Raw genomic sequence first — 16,752 nt, forward strand, 5'->3', positions numbered from 1 at the left:
CCAGAGAGCATGGAAGCTCAGAGACTCTTCCCACATACCTTGCCCTATGCCGTTCCCGAGTTATACTTTTATAAAAACAAACAAACCTGCAATCTAGTAAATAAACTGTTTTCCTATGTTCTGTGAGCCCCTTTAGCAAATTAATGGAACCTGAGAAGGAAGTTCTGGAAACCTCCGATTTATAGCCGGGTGGTCAGAAACACTTGCAGCTGGCCTCTGAGAGAGAGAGAGAGAGAGAGAGAGAGAGAGAGAGAGAGAGAGAGAAAGAGAGAGAGTGTGTGTGTGTGTGTGTGTGTGTGTGTGTGTGTGTGTGTGTGTGTGTGTGTGTAGGGAAGGGGGGAGGGGGGAGCAGTCTTATGGAACTGAATTCTTAACTTGTGGGATCTGACACTATCTCCAGGTACATAATGTCAGAATTGAGTTCAGTTGTAGGACACGTAGCTGGTGTGTGCGGGGAAATCTACACACACTTGGTGACTGCCAGTGTTCTGTGTGAGCAACGTTGCATGTAGAGAGAGGAGACACATGAGTATGTTTTTCTTCAGAGCTTAAGTTTTTTCCTTTATGCATGCAACTTTACCACACATTAAATTCCCATACATATCCATAGCTATTTTTGAACTCTCTGTTTCATTGATTTCTCTATTTTGTCAGTATCAATTCTTAATTATGGTAACTTTATTTTTTATTTTTACTGAGATATAATTGACATAACATACAATTCACCCAATTAAAGTGTGCAATTCAATGTTTTTAGTATATTCACAGAATTTTGCCATCATAACCACAGTCTAAATTTAGAACACTGTTGTCCCCACTAAAATATATGCCATATGCATTGACTACCACTCTCCATTCTCCCATTTCCACACCCAGCCCCTGAGCAACCACCATTCTTATTTCTGTTTCTATAGATTTGCCTCTTCTGGACACTTCATATAAATGCAATCATAAAATACAGCCTTTTATGATTGACTTCTTTCACAAAGAATAATATTTTCAAGGTCCATCTGTGTTATAGTATGTATAAGTATTTTGTTTGTTTTTATTGCTAAATAATATTACATCATACAGATAAGTCACACTTTATCCATTCATCAGTTGAAAAACATTTGGGTTGTTTCCACTTTTTGGTTATTATGAATAACGCTGCTACGAACATCCATGTACAGGTTTTTATGTGGATGTATGTTTTCACTTCTCCTGGTTATATACCTAGGAGTGAAACTACTGAGTCTTATGGGCACTCTAGGTTTAACTCTTTAAAAACCTGCCAAATGTTTTTCCAAAGGGGCTTCGATTTTTTACCTTCCCACCAGCAAAGTGTGAGGATTCCAACTTCTCCACATGTTCACCAAAACTTGCTACTGTCCATTTTTTAATTATAATCATGCTAATGAGTGTGAAGAGGTATCTCATTGTGGTTTTGATTTGCCTATCCCTGATTAATGATTTTGAACATCTTTTAACATACTTATTGGCCATTCGTATATATTCTTTGAAGAAATGTCCATTTAAACTTTTAGCATATTTTAATTGTTATTTCTCTATTATTAAGATGTGAGAGGCATTTATACATTCTGAATACAAGTTCTTTATCAGTCACTTGATTTGCAAAAGTTTTCTAGCACTTTGTGATTGTGTTTTCACTTTCTTTACAGTATCCTTTGAAGTACAGAAGTTTTTAATTTTGGTGAATTATTGTATCTATTTGTAGATACATTATATCTATTTGTATCTATTTTTGTATCATTGTATCTATTTTTTTGTCATTTGTGCTTTTGCTGTGGCTCCTAAAGAATCACTGCCTAAGAGTTTTGTAGTTTCAGCTATTCTATTTGGGCCTACGAACCATTTAACTTTTCTGTAGGGGTTCAAATTCATTCTCTAGCTTATGGATACCCAGTTCTTTCAGCACCATTTGCTGAAAAATATTACTCTTTTAATATAATTAACTTGGCACCCTTTTCAAAAACAATTAAACATAATTGTAGGGGTTTATTTCGGTACTCTCAATTCTTTTCCATTGATCTATATGCCGACATTATGCCAATACCACACTGTCTTGATTACTATAGCCCTGTAGTAAGCTTTAAAATTGGGAAGTGTTACTCCTCCAACTTTACTCTTCTTTTGCAAGATATTTTAGCTATTCTGTCCCCTGCATTTCCATATGAATTTTACAATCAGCTTGTCAGTATCTCCAAAAATCCAGCTGGGATTTTGATAGAGATTGCACTGAATCTATATATCAGTCTGAGGAGTACTAATATCTTAACAAGTAATAATATTAGTTCTTATGATCCATGAACATATAATGTCTTTCCATTCACTTAGATCTTGTTTAATTTTTTTAAGTGATGCTTTCTAGTTTTCAGCATACAATTCTTGTATTTCTTTTGTTGTTACTCCTAAGTACTTTATTCCTTTTGACACTATCATAAATGAAATTGCTTCCTTTATTTCATCTTTGGATTGTTCATTGCTGGTGTATAGAAATACAATTGATTTTGGTATTGATCTTGCATTGTACCCTGCAACCCTCCTAAACTTATTTATTATTTCTAATAGTTCTGTGTGTGTGAATTCCTTATAATTTTCTAATATACAAGATTACATGATCTGCAAATAGATAGTTTCCTTCTTCCTTTCCAAAATTAATGCATTTTATTTCTTTTTCTTGCCTTATTGCCCTGGCTGGAACCACCAGTACAATGTTGACTAAACATGGTGAGAGTATACATCCTTGTCTTGCTCCTGATCTTGGAAAGAAAGCAGTCTTTCACCATTAACTTTGATGTTGGCTCTAGGTGTTTCATAGATGCTCTTTACCAGGTTGAGAAAGAACCTTTCTTCTCCTAGTTTGTTGAGCATCTTTATCATGAAAAATGTTGAACTTTATCAAATTTTTTCTCTGTTTATTGAGATGATCATTTGGTTTTTGTCATTCTATTAATAAAGTCTATTAACTAATTGATTTTCAGATGTTACACCAGTCTTACATTATGGGACAAATCCCACTTGATCACAGTGTAAAATCTTTTCTATAAATTGCTGGATTTGGTTTGCTAGCACATTGTTGAGGATTTTGGCATCTATACTCAAAAGGGATACTGGTCTGAGTTTTCTTTTTTTGCTATGTCTTTGGTTTGTTATCAGGGTAATAAAACTAACTTCACATAATGAGAGGGGAAGTGTTGCCTCCTCTCTTTTTCGAAAGAATCTATGAAGAATTGGTGTTAATTCTTCTTAAACATTTAGTAGAATTCACCAGTGAAGCCTTCTGGGCCTGGACTTTCCTTTAAGAAAAGTTTCTTGATTACTAAGTCAATCTCTTTATTTGTTATAGGTCTATCCAGATTTTCTATTTCTTCTTTACCAGTTTTGGTAGTTTGTGTCTTTCTAGAAATCTGTCCACTTCATCTAAATTATCTAATTTGTTGGCATATAGTTGTTCACAGTATTCTCTTATAATTCTTTTATTCCTGTATAGTCAATAGTTGTGTCCCCTCTTTCATTCATGATTTTAATAATTTGAGTCTCCTCTCTTTTTCCCTTGATCAGTCTAACTAAATGTTAATCAATTTAGTTATCTTTCCAAAGAATCAACTTTTGGTTTCACTGATTTCCTCTATTATTCCATATTATTATTTCTTTTGTTTCTGCTTTAATCTTTATTGTTTCTTTTCTTCCACTTGTTTTGGGTTTAGTTTGCTCTTCTTTTTCTAGTTTCTTAAGGTGAAACGTTAGGTTACTAATTTAAGGATGTTTTTTAATACAAGTGACTCCAGCTATAAATTTTCCTCTTAAGCACTGTGTTAGCAGCACCTTATAAGATATGATATGTTGTTTCAGTTTTCACTCATCTTATTTCAAATAAGGTCAGTCCCCTTAAACAGAGCTGCAGAGCTCTTTCCCCTTACAGCCAGCCAGCCTATCCCCCTGGGCAGAACTCCTGTGCCACTGCATTGGAGTTGGGAGTGAGGACCCACTTTTCCAAAACAACAATCCTGCTCTCTAAGGGACTAAGTGCAAGCCATGGTGTTCTGGGGCAAGGGCAGTTGGCCCAATATTCTTGGCCTGCCATGCCTGGGGTAGAACTACTACATTCCAAGTGAAAGCTGGGTAGAGGAAGAGAGATCTGGTCCTCTCAGCCCCGCTTGCCTGGAATAGAGTTGGTACAACACAAGGGTCTGAGAAACGAGAAATTCCAGCAGTGTACCTCTCCTACAATGAACGCATAGCCCCAGCCTTGGAGCTAGAGAGAGAGGAAGGGATCATCCTCTTGGCTGCAACAGCCCAGGGTAGAGGTTCTGTAACAAGGAGCAGGGGGTAGAAAAGGGGTTATGGAACCAGCCATCACTCAAATGCCACACTCTTGCTGTTCTTACTGAAATTTACTAGATTTTCTTATTTTCAATAGCTTGAGATACAATTTACATAATTCATCCATTTAAAGTACACAATTCAATGGTTTTTAGTACATTCATAGAGTTGCTCAACCATCACCACAATCAATTTTAGAACAATTTCATCACCCCAAAAAGAGATCTCATTCCCATTAGCAGTCACGCCCCATTTTCTCCCAATCCCTTCAACCCTAGGCTAGGCAACCCTAATCTACTTTCTATCTCTACAGATAGCCTACTCTAGATATTTCATATAAATTGAATTATAGATTATATGTCTGGCATTTGTGTCTGGTTTCCTTCACCTAGCTTAATGTTTTCAAGGTTTATCCATTTTTAACCACTGATCAGTACTTTATTTCTTTTTATCCCTGAATAATATTCCATGTTATGTTTTTATCAACTTTTGTTCATCCATTCATCAGCTGATAGACATTTGCGCTGTTTCAATTTTTTTGCTGTTATCAGGCCCGCATACCACAAAAAAAAAATGCTGCTATGAATATAGATGTATATTTTCATTTCTATTGGGTATATACCTAGGAGTACAATTACTAAGTCATATGGTAACTCCAATTTTAACATTTTGAGGAACTTCCAAACTATTTTCCAAAGTGGAGGCATCATTTTACATTCCCAGCATAAGTGTATGAGGATTCCAATTCTATTTTTTTTTTTTTGCAGTACGCGGGCCTCTCACTGTTGTGGCCTCTCCCATTGCAGAGGACAGGCTCCGGACGCGCAGGCTCAGCGGCCATGGCTCACGGGCCCAGCCGCTCCGCGGCATGTGGGATCTTCCCGGACCGGGGCACGAACCCGTGTCCCCTGCATCGGCAGGCAGACTCTCAACCACTGCGCCACCAGGGAAGCCCTGAGGATTCCAATTCTTTCACATCCTTGCCAATAACTGTTATTACATGTCCTTTTATTACAGTCATCTTAGTGTATGTGATACAATATGTCATTATGGTTTTGATTTGCATTTTCCTGATGACTAGGGATACTGAGCAGCTTTTTATGTGTTTACTGGCCATTTATGTATTTTCTATGGAGAAGTCTCTTTTCAGATCTTTTGTCCAGTTTTCAATTAGGTTGTCTTTCTATTGTTGGGTTATAAGAGTTCTTTCAGTTAAAACTCCTCTATCAGATATATGAGCTGCAAATATTTTCTCCCGTTCTATAAGTTGTCTTTTTACTTTTCTGATGGTGTTCTTTGAAGAACTAAGGTTTTTAATTTTGATGATTAGTAGATTTTCTTGAATGAAAGTTTCTCCTTTGCCCTTAGGACAATTTTCAGAGTTTTATATGGTTGGTTTTTTGTGGTTGTTTTTTTAATTTTTCACCAATTAAATTTTTTTTTGTTAGGTTCACCAAGCTCCTTACTCCATCATTTCAGAAGTTCTTCCCTACAATATATTTTAATGTCCTAAAGGTTTAGTATCCTAGGACTTCTTATTCAGCATTTTCCTAATATTGTCATAGAAGTATATTTCCAGAGGAAATCCAGCATCATATTCACAAATTACATGCATATACACACACTCTATTATTTCAATACATATATTATCTTTAATGCTCACTGAAAATCCTGCACAGTAGATATTATTAGCACCATTTTACAATGAGCAAACAGATTCAGAGGGATAATATCACTAAAGGTCACACAACTATTATGAGATGGAGTTGTGATTAAAACCCAGATCAATCTGTCACCAAAATATATGTTTTTCTATTATGAAATGCCAACTGAGGCTAAGTCCCCATCAATCTCAAGGAATAGAAATTTACATAAGTAAAAATGTAGAATTCCAGAAAAATTGCATACTTGGAGTCAGCTTAATATAAAGGTTCAATTAAATTCCTAGTTCAACAATAATTCTTCTCTTTCAAGTGTAGGGTTCAATACTGACTAAACAATGAGCTAAATATGTGAAATAAGTCAGACAGAAAAAGACAAATAACATATAATCTCACGTGTGGAATCTAAAAAACAAAACAAATAAACAAAACAAAATGAAAACAGACTCATAGATACAGAGAACAAATGGTGGTTGCCAGAGGGGAGATGGGGGAATGGGTGAAGTAGGTGAAGGCAATCAAGAGGTACAAACCTCCAGTTATAGAATAAATAAGTCACAGGGATGTATTATACACCATAAGGCATATCATCAATTATACCATAATAACTTTGTATGGGGACAGATGGTTACTAGATGACTTACCATGGTGATCACTTCATAATGTATTTAAATGTTGAATCACTATGTTGTATAACCTAACATAATATTGTACATCAGCTATATTTCAATTTTAAAAAGATGAACTAAAATTTCAATACCATTACAGTTTAAAACCAAATTTAATGTCAAATTAGCCAGGAAACACTGATTAGTGTAAAATTTTTCAAACAATAAAGATTTGATGAATGAAAGGCTTAAAAAGAATTAATTAACTATGCCTTAAAGTTGCTATTCTGTTTATAATTAGTAGTATTATAATTTTCTACAGTGATATCTGGGTCATAGTCTCATAATACAGCCAATACAAACTTTACTTACATCTAATAGGTTTATGAACCAGGTTATGACCAGAAAAACTGTCCTTTTCATTGTTTTTTACTGAAGTAGAGTTGATTTGCAAAATTGTGTTAGTTTCAAGTGTACAGCAAAGTGTCCTTTTCTTTTTACAGTTGACAATTTTTTTCCTAATAAATTGTTTTTGTTTTATAAACGAAGCTTCCATTCTTCATTCATATAGAGAAAACATCTGGGACTTTTTTTAAGTGTGGATTGCACTTATATTTAAATTTTGTTCTCAAAGCTGTTAGTTCTCTTAGTAGCCTTTTGATATGCAAGAAATTCTACAGAACCTACCAACTAAATAAACAAAACTGCTGGGTCAAAAACAAAGTGCAAAGCAAGATAAAATACTAAGTTTCTAATTTTTGATTAACATGCTTTATTGTGTGACATAAAGAGTAAGTTTAGATTAAATGTTAAAATGCTGATTCAACAAATTCTGTAATTCTAAACATGCACAGAAGTTTAAAAGACAAAATGGTAGGATAAAAGAACTCACTTCTTTTTGCCTTAGACATAATTCACATAAAGAGTTTATTACCCTAGGAATAAAAGTTCCTTACTGCTATGTTGGCTAACCAGATGATGTTCGGATGAACATTTACTGATCACTCACCATGAACCAAGAACTACTTTATAGATGTCATGATGAATCTACAACCAGTGTAGAAAGGGGACTAAAAATATCAAAATATTCAAAGAAAGTTCAGAAACATTTGTGACTGACAGACCTTAATGTATTATTAAAGAGGAGTCAAGGTTGGTTATAGAATATCTTTAACCAGAAAGATAATGAGATGACAAAGAACTATGTAGTATTTCCACCTTGGTATACTATACACACTGCTAAAGTAAATGAATTTCTGGCTTAATCTAACATGTCATTCTATCATCTTATCTTTCTTTGAGCCTATAAAAACTCATCCCTCACTTTTGCTAATCATGTATGAATATCATAAATGGATATGCATGTAAATAAAAATTTCTAATACAAACTCGTGAAAAAAACATAAAAAAGCATATGCAAACATTTATATCTAGAAATTAGCGAAATGAGCCCTGCTGATCTGCAATGGAAAAGTTGACTCAAACCATAAATAAGAATAAAAGCAATTAAGGGGAACTTTTAATAAGGTTAAAAATTATAGAAAAAACAAACAGGTAAAAAATAAATACCTTTACTTAGTCACTAGATTTGTTTAATGAAATTAGCATTTTAAAGGTAGGTTGAACTTTTGTAGCAGTGATACGTAACACCTATAATTTCTGAACAGTTTTGAACTCACATAAGCTTTTAAATTAGTTTAAATATATTTTAAGCCATTACAAAAGAATTCTGAAAAGAACAGAGGAGCATCAGAACCTGCAACCGACATCATATACTTATGCTCCACATCTCACCTTTTTATCTTATCTTCCACCCAGTTACCACATAGGCAGCCCATTTGTAAGGACTCCAGGAGAGCTTGCTCAGCTAAACTGAATTTGATCTGGTTAGCTTTCATAATCATCACCATCTGCAGCTTTTCCTTTGATCATATTGAAGATAACTAATCTCTCTTACTTCTTCATAAAACAGTTTACTATTTTTTTCCCTCCTTGCTCACCTATGCTGCTTCCACGGATGTGAGCATTCTATGATCCCAATTGCTTATGGCATATGATGAACTGTCATCTTCCCTTACACAGCTTTACACTTAGTTTATTTTTCAGAAAATGCTACTGTCCAATCTCAATTTAGGCCCTGACATATAAATATCTCCCTCTATCTCTATCTTTCTCTCTCTCTCTCCTTCTCTCTCTCTCTCTCACACACACACACACACACGCACACACACACACGCACACGCACACACACATGCACACTCACATGTGCACACACGGACACAAACACAATACCATTTTATTTTTTCCCAGGTCAAAAATGAGATTTAAATTTTCAAAACTTAAGAATATACATATTAATAAATTTCAAAAAGCTTAATAAAAAAGCTTTATGCCCACATTATAAATTTAGGAAGCCAGTCATATAATGCACATTTAAACACACAAATACAAACATACACACATTTGAGAAATACTATTTAATAGTATTAAATTTTTAAGGACCACTAAGAGAGACAGAAAGTGATGTTTATATTAGCAAAAACAATGCTCATATATAAATACTACTCCTATTATTGGTAAGAAGCAGGAATCAACAAATTTTTAGTAAAAATTCAGAATAGAATTTTTATTAGCCCATTAGTTTTGAATGCCTCCTGCAAAATCAGAAACATGTCCTTCTAAAACAAACCTAACTGATCATTTGATGCAAAAATATTATCAAGAAGCTTTTACTTTACCACAAAGCACAGCAATCAAAGCACTTGCCCAAATCCTATCTAATGCTAGCAATCATTATTATTATATAATCAGTCAAGCCCCCAAAGTACAGGGAAAAAATATACACTTGACCATTTTCAATCACAAGTTCTTTAGAGAATAAAATATTCTTTGAGCAAAACCTCATGAGAACTAGAATTCCCTTTTCAATATGTGGTCTCTCCTAGAGCTGTAACTAAATATTACTGAGTGGCAGAAAAACAAATCTCAAGAAATGATGGACTTAAAAAAATTTCATTGTGGAAAGCACAAAGCAAATCCTAATACCAATTTGAAAATGATAGCTCCCCTGCTTCAAGAGAAGCAGATATAAAAACTCACAGTACAAAAAAAAAAAAAAAAAACCTCACAGTAATGACTAAAAGACCCAACTGGATCTATTGAACCTCTGAAGGGCTTTAATAAGCATGATCACTAAGCAGCTTAAACTTGAAATTCGGTTTTAATTAGTAGTTGATTAAATCATTATTAAATTCATAGAATTTAAAATTAATAGTTCAACTTTAATCAAAACTTTTTAAAGTCAAATTCAATAGTGTATAACATGGAACATGAAACTAATTTTGTTAAATCCTTAGATGTCCTATGTTGAAATTCTATTAATTCTATGACATTAAAAATAATAATATACTACTCATTTGCTAATCATATCTTCTAAATCCACACCTTGAATAGGAGTAATTTCACGAATATAAAAGTACAATTAATGTTGGCTGGGTTTATATTCCTTAAATATCAACAAAAGACTCAACATAACCAGTTTGAACTTTTCCAAAATTATGCTCTATATTCTCTCTCTTGAAACAGGGAAGCTATCACTTTGCAACTGGCTTATTGACACTGTGTATATCCTGACCTGGATGATCTCTATGGTTTCTTCCAATTCTGAGAGACTATGTGACCTTAGGTTATACAATTGCTTTTTTTAAGTCTCAAAACTTCCTGAAGCCTTTGCATATATTAATAATACCTTGATCTCACTAGTAAACCTGTAGAGGAAAGTGGCCTTAATTTTCTCTTACAATGCAACATAGAAAATAAAGACCAAGACTTGAATAATGGTCATGAATGTGACCTAAACTAGAAAACAAGTGGTTACCTCAAAGGGAGAGGAAAATTACCTGTAGCTAACTTATGCTTCCCATCTATATTCTATAAAAGCTGACACTATTATGTTCAATAGAAACATAACTGTGGGAAAGACACACTAGGTTACATAGGATCATAGGATGTCATTAAAACAAAGTTTTATTTCCAAAAACAAAAGGTAAAAGCCTCTTCTTAAGGTATTTTCTCTTCAGTCAAAAACGATTATGAATTCAAAGCAAAAATAACAGACTGTAAGGATGCAGAACTAAAAAAAACTCCATTTTTTATGGTTTAAAATTCTTAATTTGACAGATATCTCTTTAGAGAGAAATTTATAAGATTCCCCTCCCAACTCAAAGGCTACTAACCTACAGAAAAAATAAAAGAAAATAAAGGACTATGTACCCAAAAAATGATTTAAGAAAGCTACAGATGTTTGTTTGTTTTTTTTTGTTTTTTTTTTTTTTTTGCGTTACGCGGGCCTCTCACTGCTGTGACCTCTCCCGTTGTGGAGCACAGGCTCCAGACGTGCAGGCTCAGCGGCCATGGCTCACGGGCCCAGCCATTCCGCGGCATGCGGGATCCTCCCAGACCGGGGCACGAACCCACGTCCCCCGCATCGGCAGGCGGACTCCCAACCACCGCGCCACCAGGGAAGCCCTACAGATGTTTTTTAATAAAAAAATAAAACACTGTACTTACTATTTAAAGTAATAGTATTTTCATTAAATATTTTTAAAATTTCATATTATGGTTGGGTAAAGAGATAGAAAGCAACTGTTCTAAAAAGAATAAAACAGAACAAGTTAAAGGAGAAAGCTAATAATAAGGAAGGATAAAAAGAGGACAAGAAAACAGAAAGATGGAAGAAAATAAGACATAAAGCTAGGACTTTAAGAGAGATGAAAAACAGACAGGAACATATAAATAGTTAGGCTGAACCATGTGAACTGTAGATCACTTAGGCTGCAACCTGAATACGTTTCTGAACATCACAATGGCTCTTCCACCAGTCAGAACAATAGTGCTTTATAAGCTGAGTGCCAATGGTCCAAACAAGCAAACGGTGGTTGCTAGTGGGCTACAACTTGCCTATTTCAGACCATCCACCAAATTGTAAAAGTTAAAAAGTAAAAACCTATTGGCACCAAGTAAATTATTTTTAATCACAAAGCACCCTGAATTCAGTGGTGAATTCAGCCAGTCTTCTTTTATCTAGTCATTGGAGTGCTAGGAGACAAGAATCAGGAGGATTCACGCAACTTATATTGGTGACAATGTCTTCACCATTGCATTCTCAGTTATAACTCACTTTCCAAACTGTTTGATTACAGCAAGACCAATACTCAGCTCAATGACTCTGACATGTTTTTCTCCACCATGATTCACCCTCCTGAACCAGAAGTGAGAAGTGGGATAGCCTATGAAATTTAGGGTAGCACGTAACAGTGAATAGGCACTACAGCATGCCACACAGAGAGCTCTAAGCTTTCTAAAATCCCACATCCAAAGAACTCAAACTACAAATTCAACCACAGTGTAAGCAATAATATCAATCCCTTTATCAGAACAAACTAGATATCCTGAGTTAAATGGAGACAGAGTTGAACATTAGAGGATATACAGACATTTGTTATGGGAAAAGAAGGAGCATTTCAGCCAATGTGGTCAAAAATATGAACAACCAAAACAGAAGCAAGAAAGTTATGAAAATATATAATTTGTTTAGGAAGCCAAGAGTACTCTAATGTGGCTGAAGCAAGACAGATAGAGAGCCACCTGTCTGTATATAATACTGGGTCATTTGAAAATGATGAAGAGTTTAAATGTTATCCCGTCATTACTTTCTTTGTCATTGTTACCTTTCTAACTCGGCAGCATTGATTTGGCTACCACTTCTTAGTATAACCCTGAGTTTCCATCTTTTTGGACAAGGAAAAAAATATTCATTTTCCTCAGTAACTAACATCGCTAAGAGTTGTGGAATATAATTGAAAGTGAAGTAGCCAAGTCTCTGGGGAAGGTATGTACGTGGAGAACAAGACAAAGAGGAAATAGGGTATTACTATAAACTTTATGCCCTCCCTCTTGGGGTTCTGAGCAAACTGCAGAGTAGGAGTATGTGCATCAACCAAATAAATCCATCCAACAAATGTCTACTGAGGCAAGTACTACTGTGGAATCTTGGCATGTAAAATGAAGTTAGCCTCAATGCACTCTCAATCTCTTGGCAGAGATAATACACATCAGATTTTGGTGTTATGATACAGATGCTAAACTAAGAACTAAGGAAACACAAAGTTGGGAGGGGGCAGAATTCTGAATTTAGATGGATGAAAAAGTAGGAAAAGACGGAACCATAGAAAGCGTCACAGACTGCAAAATTTCAGAGCTGACCATCACAGGATAATATAGGAATTTGTTAAGAGAATGAGCATTTCAGTCAACGTGGGTCAAAAAATAAACAGTCTGAACAAACGTAAGACACTGTGAAGACATATGTGTTTACGAAGCTGAGAGTACTTTACTGTGGCTGAAGCAAGACAAAGAGAGGGCAACAGCAATAGAAGAAGCTGGAAAAATTAACATAGAGCCACAAAGAAAAGGGCCTTAGATTACGTGACATGAAGTTGGACTTTATTCTGAAAGCCACAGGGAGACATTGATTGTTTTTTAATAAATGGAGGGAGACAAGAACAGATCAATACTTTAGAAAGATAAATTTGGTGATGGTGTGAAGGCTCGATTATTGGGGAATGGAGACAGAGTGATCAGGTTCAAAATGATTATAAAAGGGAGTCTTTGGGGCTTCCCTGGTAGCACACCGCAATGAAGAGTAGTCCCCACTCGCCACAACTAGAGAAAGCCTGTGCGCAGCAACAAAGACCCAACACAGTCAAAAATAAATTTAAAAAATAAAAATAGGGCTTCCCCGGTGACGCAGCAGTTAAGAATCCACCTGCCAATGCAGGGGACACGGGTTCGAGCCCTGGTCCAGGAAGATCCCACGTGCCACAGAGCAACTAAGCCCATGAGCCACAACTGCTGAGCCCGCGTATCACAACGACTTAAGCCTGCACGCCCAGAGCCTGTGTTCCCCAACAAGAGAAGCCACCGCAGTGAGAAGCCCGCACACCACAACGAAGAGTAGCCCCGGCTCGCCGCAACCAAAGAAAAGCCCACGCACAGCAATGAAGACCCAACGCAGCCAAAAATAAAATAAATTTATTTTTTAAAAAAGCGGGAGGAGTCTTTGAAATCATTAGATCTATCGATTATAAACCCTAACCCCACCTCCATCTAGGTAACATTGTTTTATGCACTTAAAAAAAAAGAAAAACACCTGAATCAGTTTGAAAACACTGTAATTCAAACTTTCCACTAATTCATTTAGTTTTCCCAATTATTCCAAAGAACAGAGGTTTTATTATGTATAGCTTTGTTGTAAACAGTGTCTCCAGTTTTGAAATTTTATATCAATGCCACCAAAATTACTTTCATACAATTATCTCATGGCATGTAGTAAGAAAAAAAACCTGTTAAACATCCAATTTGACCCAATAAAGTAACTGCCATAGGGTTTTCTTTTTTATCCTTACCATTACAAGTTCTTCCTGTAATTCACTGCAACTGTTTTCATTATACTGGAGTCTCTTTGAAAGGTCTATAATTACTTTCTTCTGTTCCTCGATTTCTTCATTTAGTTTCTTGTTTTTGGAGAAATACTCTCTCTCTAATCTGAAAAGTTAAAGTGTCAGAGCAGGTTTTTCAAATATGCTTTTATCAGGTCCTATTATACAACTTTAACACAAGTCGCAGATGTATTATATATCATGGTTTCATGCCCAGAGGTTTTAAAGGTCACTTCTCATTTTCTCAAATAGAAAGAATTGTACATTCTTAAATGAAAGACTCTGAAGGAATAACAGTTGAGGCCAATAGATAACATGTAGAGGTGGAAGTTGAAAAAGTGGCATAATATGCATGTTATCTAGAAATACAAAGTTAAATATCAGAAGAAACAGCTATAAGAATTAAAATTGGTTGCTTCAAAGGAGAAGAAACTGGTCGTAGAAAGCAATGGGGTATCAAAATGTGGTTTTTCATGAGCTTAAAAGCACTATTTTACTTTTTAGATTATGTACAAGTGCTAACTTTATTAAAATCAAATTTTAATTTAAAAATTAGTAATCAGCAAATATAAAATTAAATGCACCTGGTATTTAGTGCTGTTTTATAAATAAAGTCCAAGTTGAGTCCAGTGAAATGGTGAACAGCCCTTGCTGTCAGTAATCTCATGCACAACCCAAAGAAGTTGGCTCCTATGCTTCCCAAGAGGAATGAGTAGGGCGGGAGTAAACTGAAGGTTCAAGGGAGCCCCAGTCTCTCTGAATCCAACAGAGAAGAGTCAGGACTTGACAGATGGAGGATTTTAGGCAAGAAAGGAAAGGGAGAAGAAGGAAACTTGTAGTTAAGAGCCGTTCTTTCCTACTGGATTCCCATTTTGTTGTTGTTGTTGTTATTGTTGTTTAAGAGTTCAGCTAAGAATTTGACAACAGTACAGCTGTTTTAAAAAATAGCCATCTTCAGGCTATCTTTTACCAAGAACATAAACAATAATAGTGCCACAAGTTATAATACTGGGTTGGCTAAAAAGTTCATTCAGTTTTTTCAGTAATTTGGCTCTAGTATACCTTAGTTGTCTTTACCTTCATTCGAAACAATTTTGTTACACTGTACTGTGACAGCTGTCATATCAGCGTGCATTTAAAAAAACTTATCAAATTTGGTGAATTTTTGTGTAGCCATTTGGATACTGAAGATGGAAGAAAAAAGCAAATTTTTGGCATATTTTGGCAAATTTTTGGCATATTTTACGCAACTGAAACACAAAAAAAAGATTTGCGCAGTGTATGGAGAAGGTGCTGTGACTGATCGAACGTGTCAAAAGTGGTTTGCGAAGTTTTGTGCTGGAGATCTCTCGCTGGATGATGCTCCACGGTCGGGTAGACCAGTTGAAGTTGATAGTGATCAAATTGAGACATTAACTGAGAACAATCAATGTTAAACCACGTGGGAGACAGCCGACATACTCAAAATATCCTAATCAAGCACTGAAAATCATTTGCACCAGCTTGGTTACGTTAATCGCTTTGATGTTTGAGTTCCACATAAGTTAAGTGAAAAAAAACCTTTATGACCGTATTTCCCGACGTGATTCTCTACTGAAGCGTAACAAAAATGTTCCGTTTTTAAAACAAATTGTGACGAGTGATGAAAAGTGTACAATAATGTGGAACGGAAGAGATCGTGGAGCAAGCGAAATGAACCACCACCAACCACACCAAAGGTCGGTCTTCATCCAAAGAAGGTGATGTTGTGTATACGGTGGGATTGGAAGGGAGTGAAAACCAAACAATTAATTCCAACAAGTACTGTTCTCAATTAGACCAACTGAAAGTGGCACTCGACGAAAAGCATCCGGAATTAGTCAACAGAAAACACATAATCTTCCATCAGGATAATGCAAGACTGCATGTTTCTTTGATGATCAGGCAAAAACTGTTACAGCTTGGCTGGGAAGTTCTGATTCACCCGCCATATTCACCAGACATTGCACCTTCGGATTTCCATTGATTTCGGTCTTTACAAAATTCTCTTAATGGAAAAAATTTCAATTCCCTGGAAGACAGTAAAAGGCACCTGGAACAGTTCTCTGCTCAAAAAGATTAAAAGTTTTGGGAAGATGGAATTATGAAGTTGCCTGAAAAATGGCAGAAGTTAGTGGAACAAAATGGTGAATACATTGTTCAATAAAGTTCTTGGTGAAAATAAAAAATGTGTCTTTTATTTTTACTTAAAAACCAAAGGAACTTTTTGGCCAACCCAGTACTTTTGTACTTCTTTTTATACTTTTGGTTGATGTATTTAGAAAAATAAAGAAGTCCCTAAATACTGAATGTAATAAAATAAATAAATTTAGATTCAGTCTGTTCAGTATCATATCCTTGACTAGCATTATTTTAAACTAAATTTAAACTTAAACTAGATGTAAGGATTATCAGGATCTTCTCCCTACCATTGCCCAACAATCAGTTAGTTACAACAGCTAATGAAGACCTGACACATTGAAGGGAATTCCCTGGCGGTCCAGTGGTTAGGTCTCTGTGCTTTCACTGCCAAAGGCACAGGTTCGATCCCTGGTGGGGGAATTAAGATCCCACAAGCCTCTCAGTGTGGCCAAAAATTTCAAGTATAAAAAAAATTACTGAAAAATTTTAGTTTTATAC

The 16,752-nt window shown here is 35.4% G+C and overlaps 1 protein-coding gene across 5 annotated transcripts in view; it reads right to left on the reverse strand.

Moving 5' to 3' along the window:
- The window catches only part of CCDC171 (coiled-coil domain containing 171), a 361,756-nt gene that overhangs the window by 255,925 nt on the left and 89,079 nt on the right, over positions 1 to 16,752 (reverse strand). For all 5 annotated transcript variants that reach the window (XM_073806109.1, XM_073806110.1, XM_033858077.2 and 2 more), the window contains one exon: positions 14,062 to 14,200. In XM_073806109.1, coding sequence (XP_073662210.1) covers positions 14,062 to 14,200 — 139 coding nt within the window. The remainder of the gene's footprint in view (positions 1 to 14,061; positions 14,201 to 16,752) is intronic.

The sequence above is a fragment of the Tursiops truncatus genome, chromosome 6 (genome assembly GCF_011762595.2).
Source record: "Tursiops truncatus isolate mTurTru1 chromosome 6, mTurTru1.mat.Y, whole genome shotgun sequence".
Lineage (NCBI taxonomy): Eukaryota > Metazoa > Chordata > Mammalia > Artiodactyla > Delphinidae > Tursiops > Tursiops truncatus.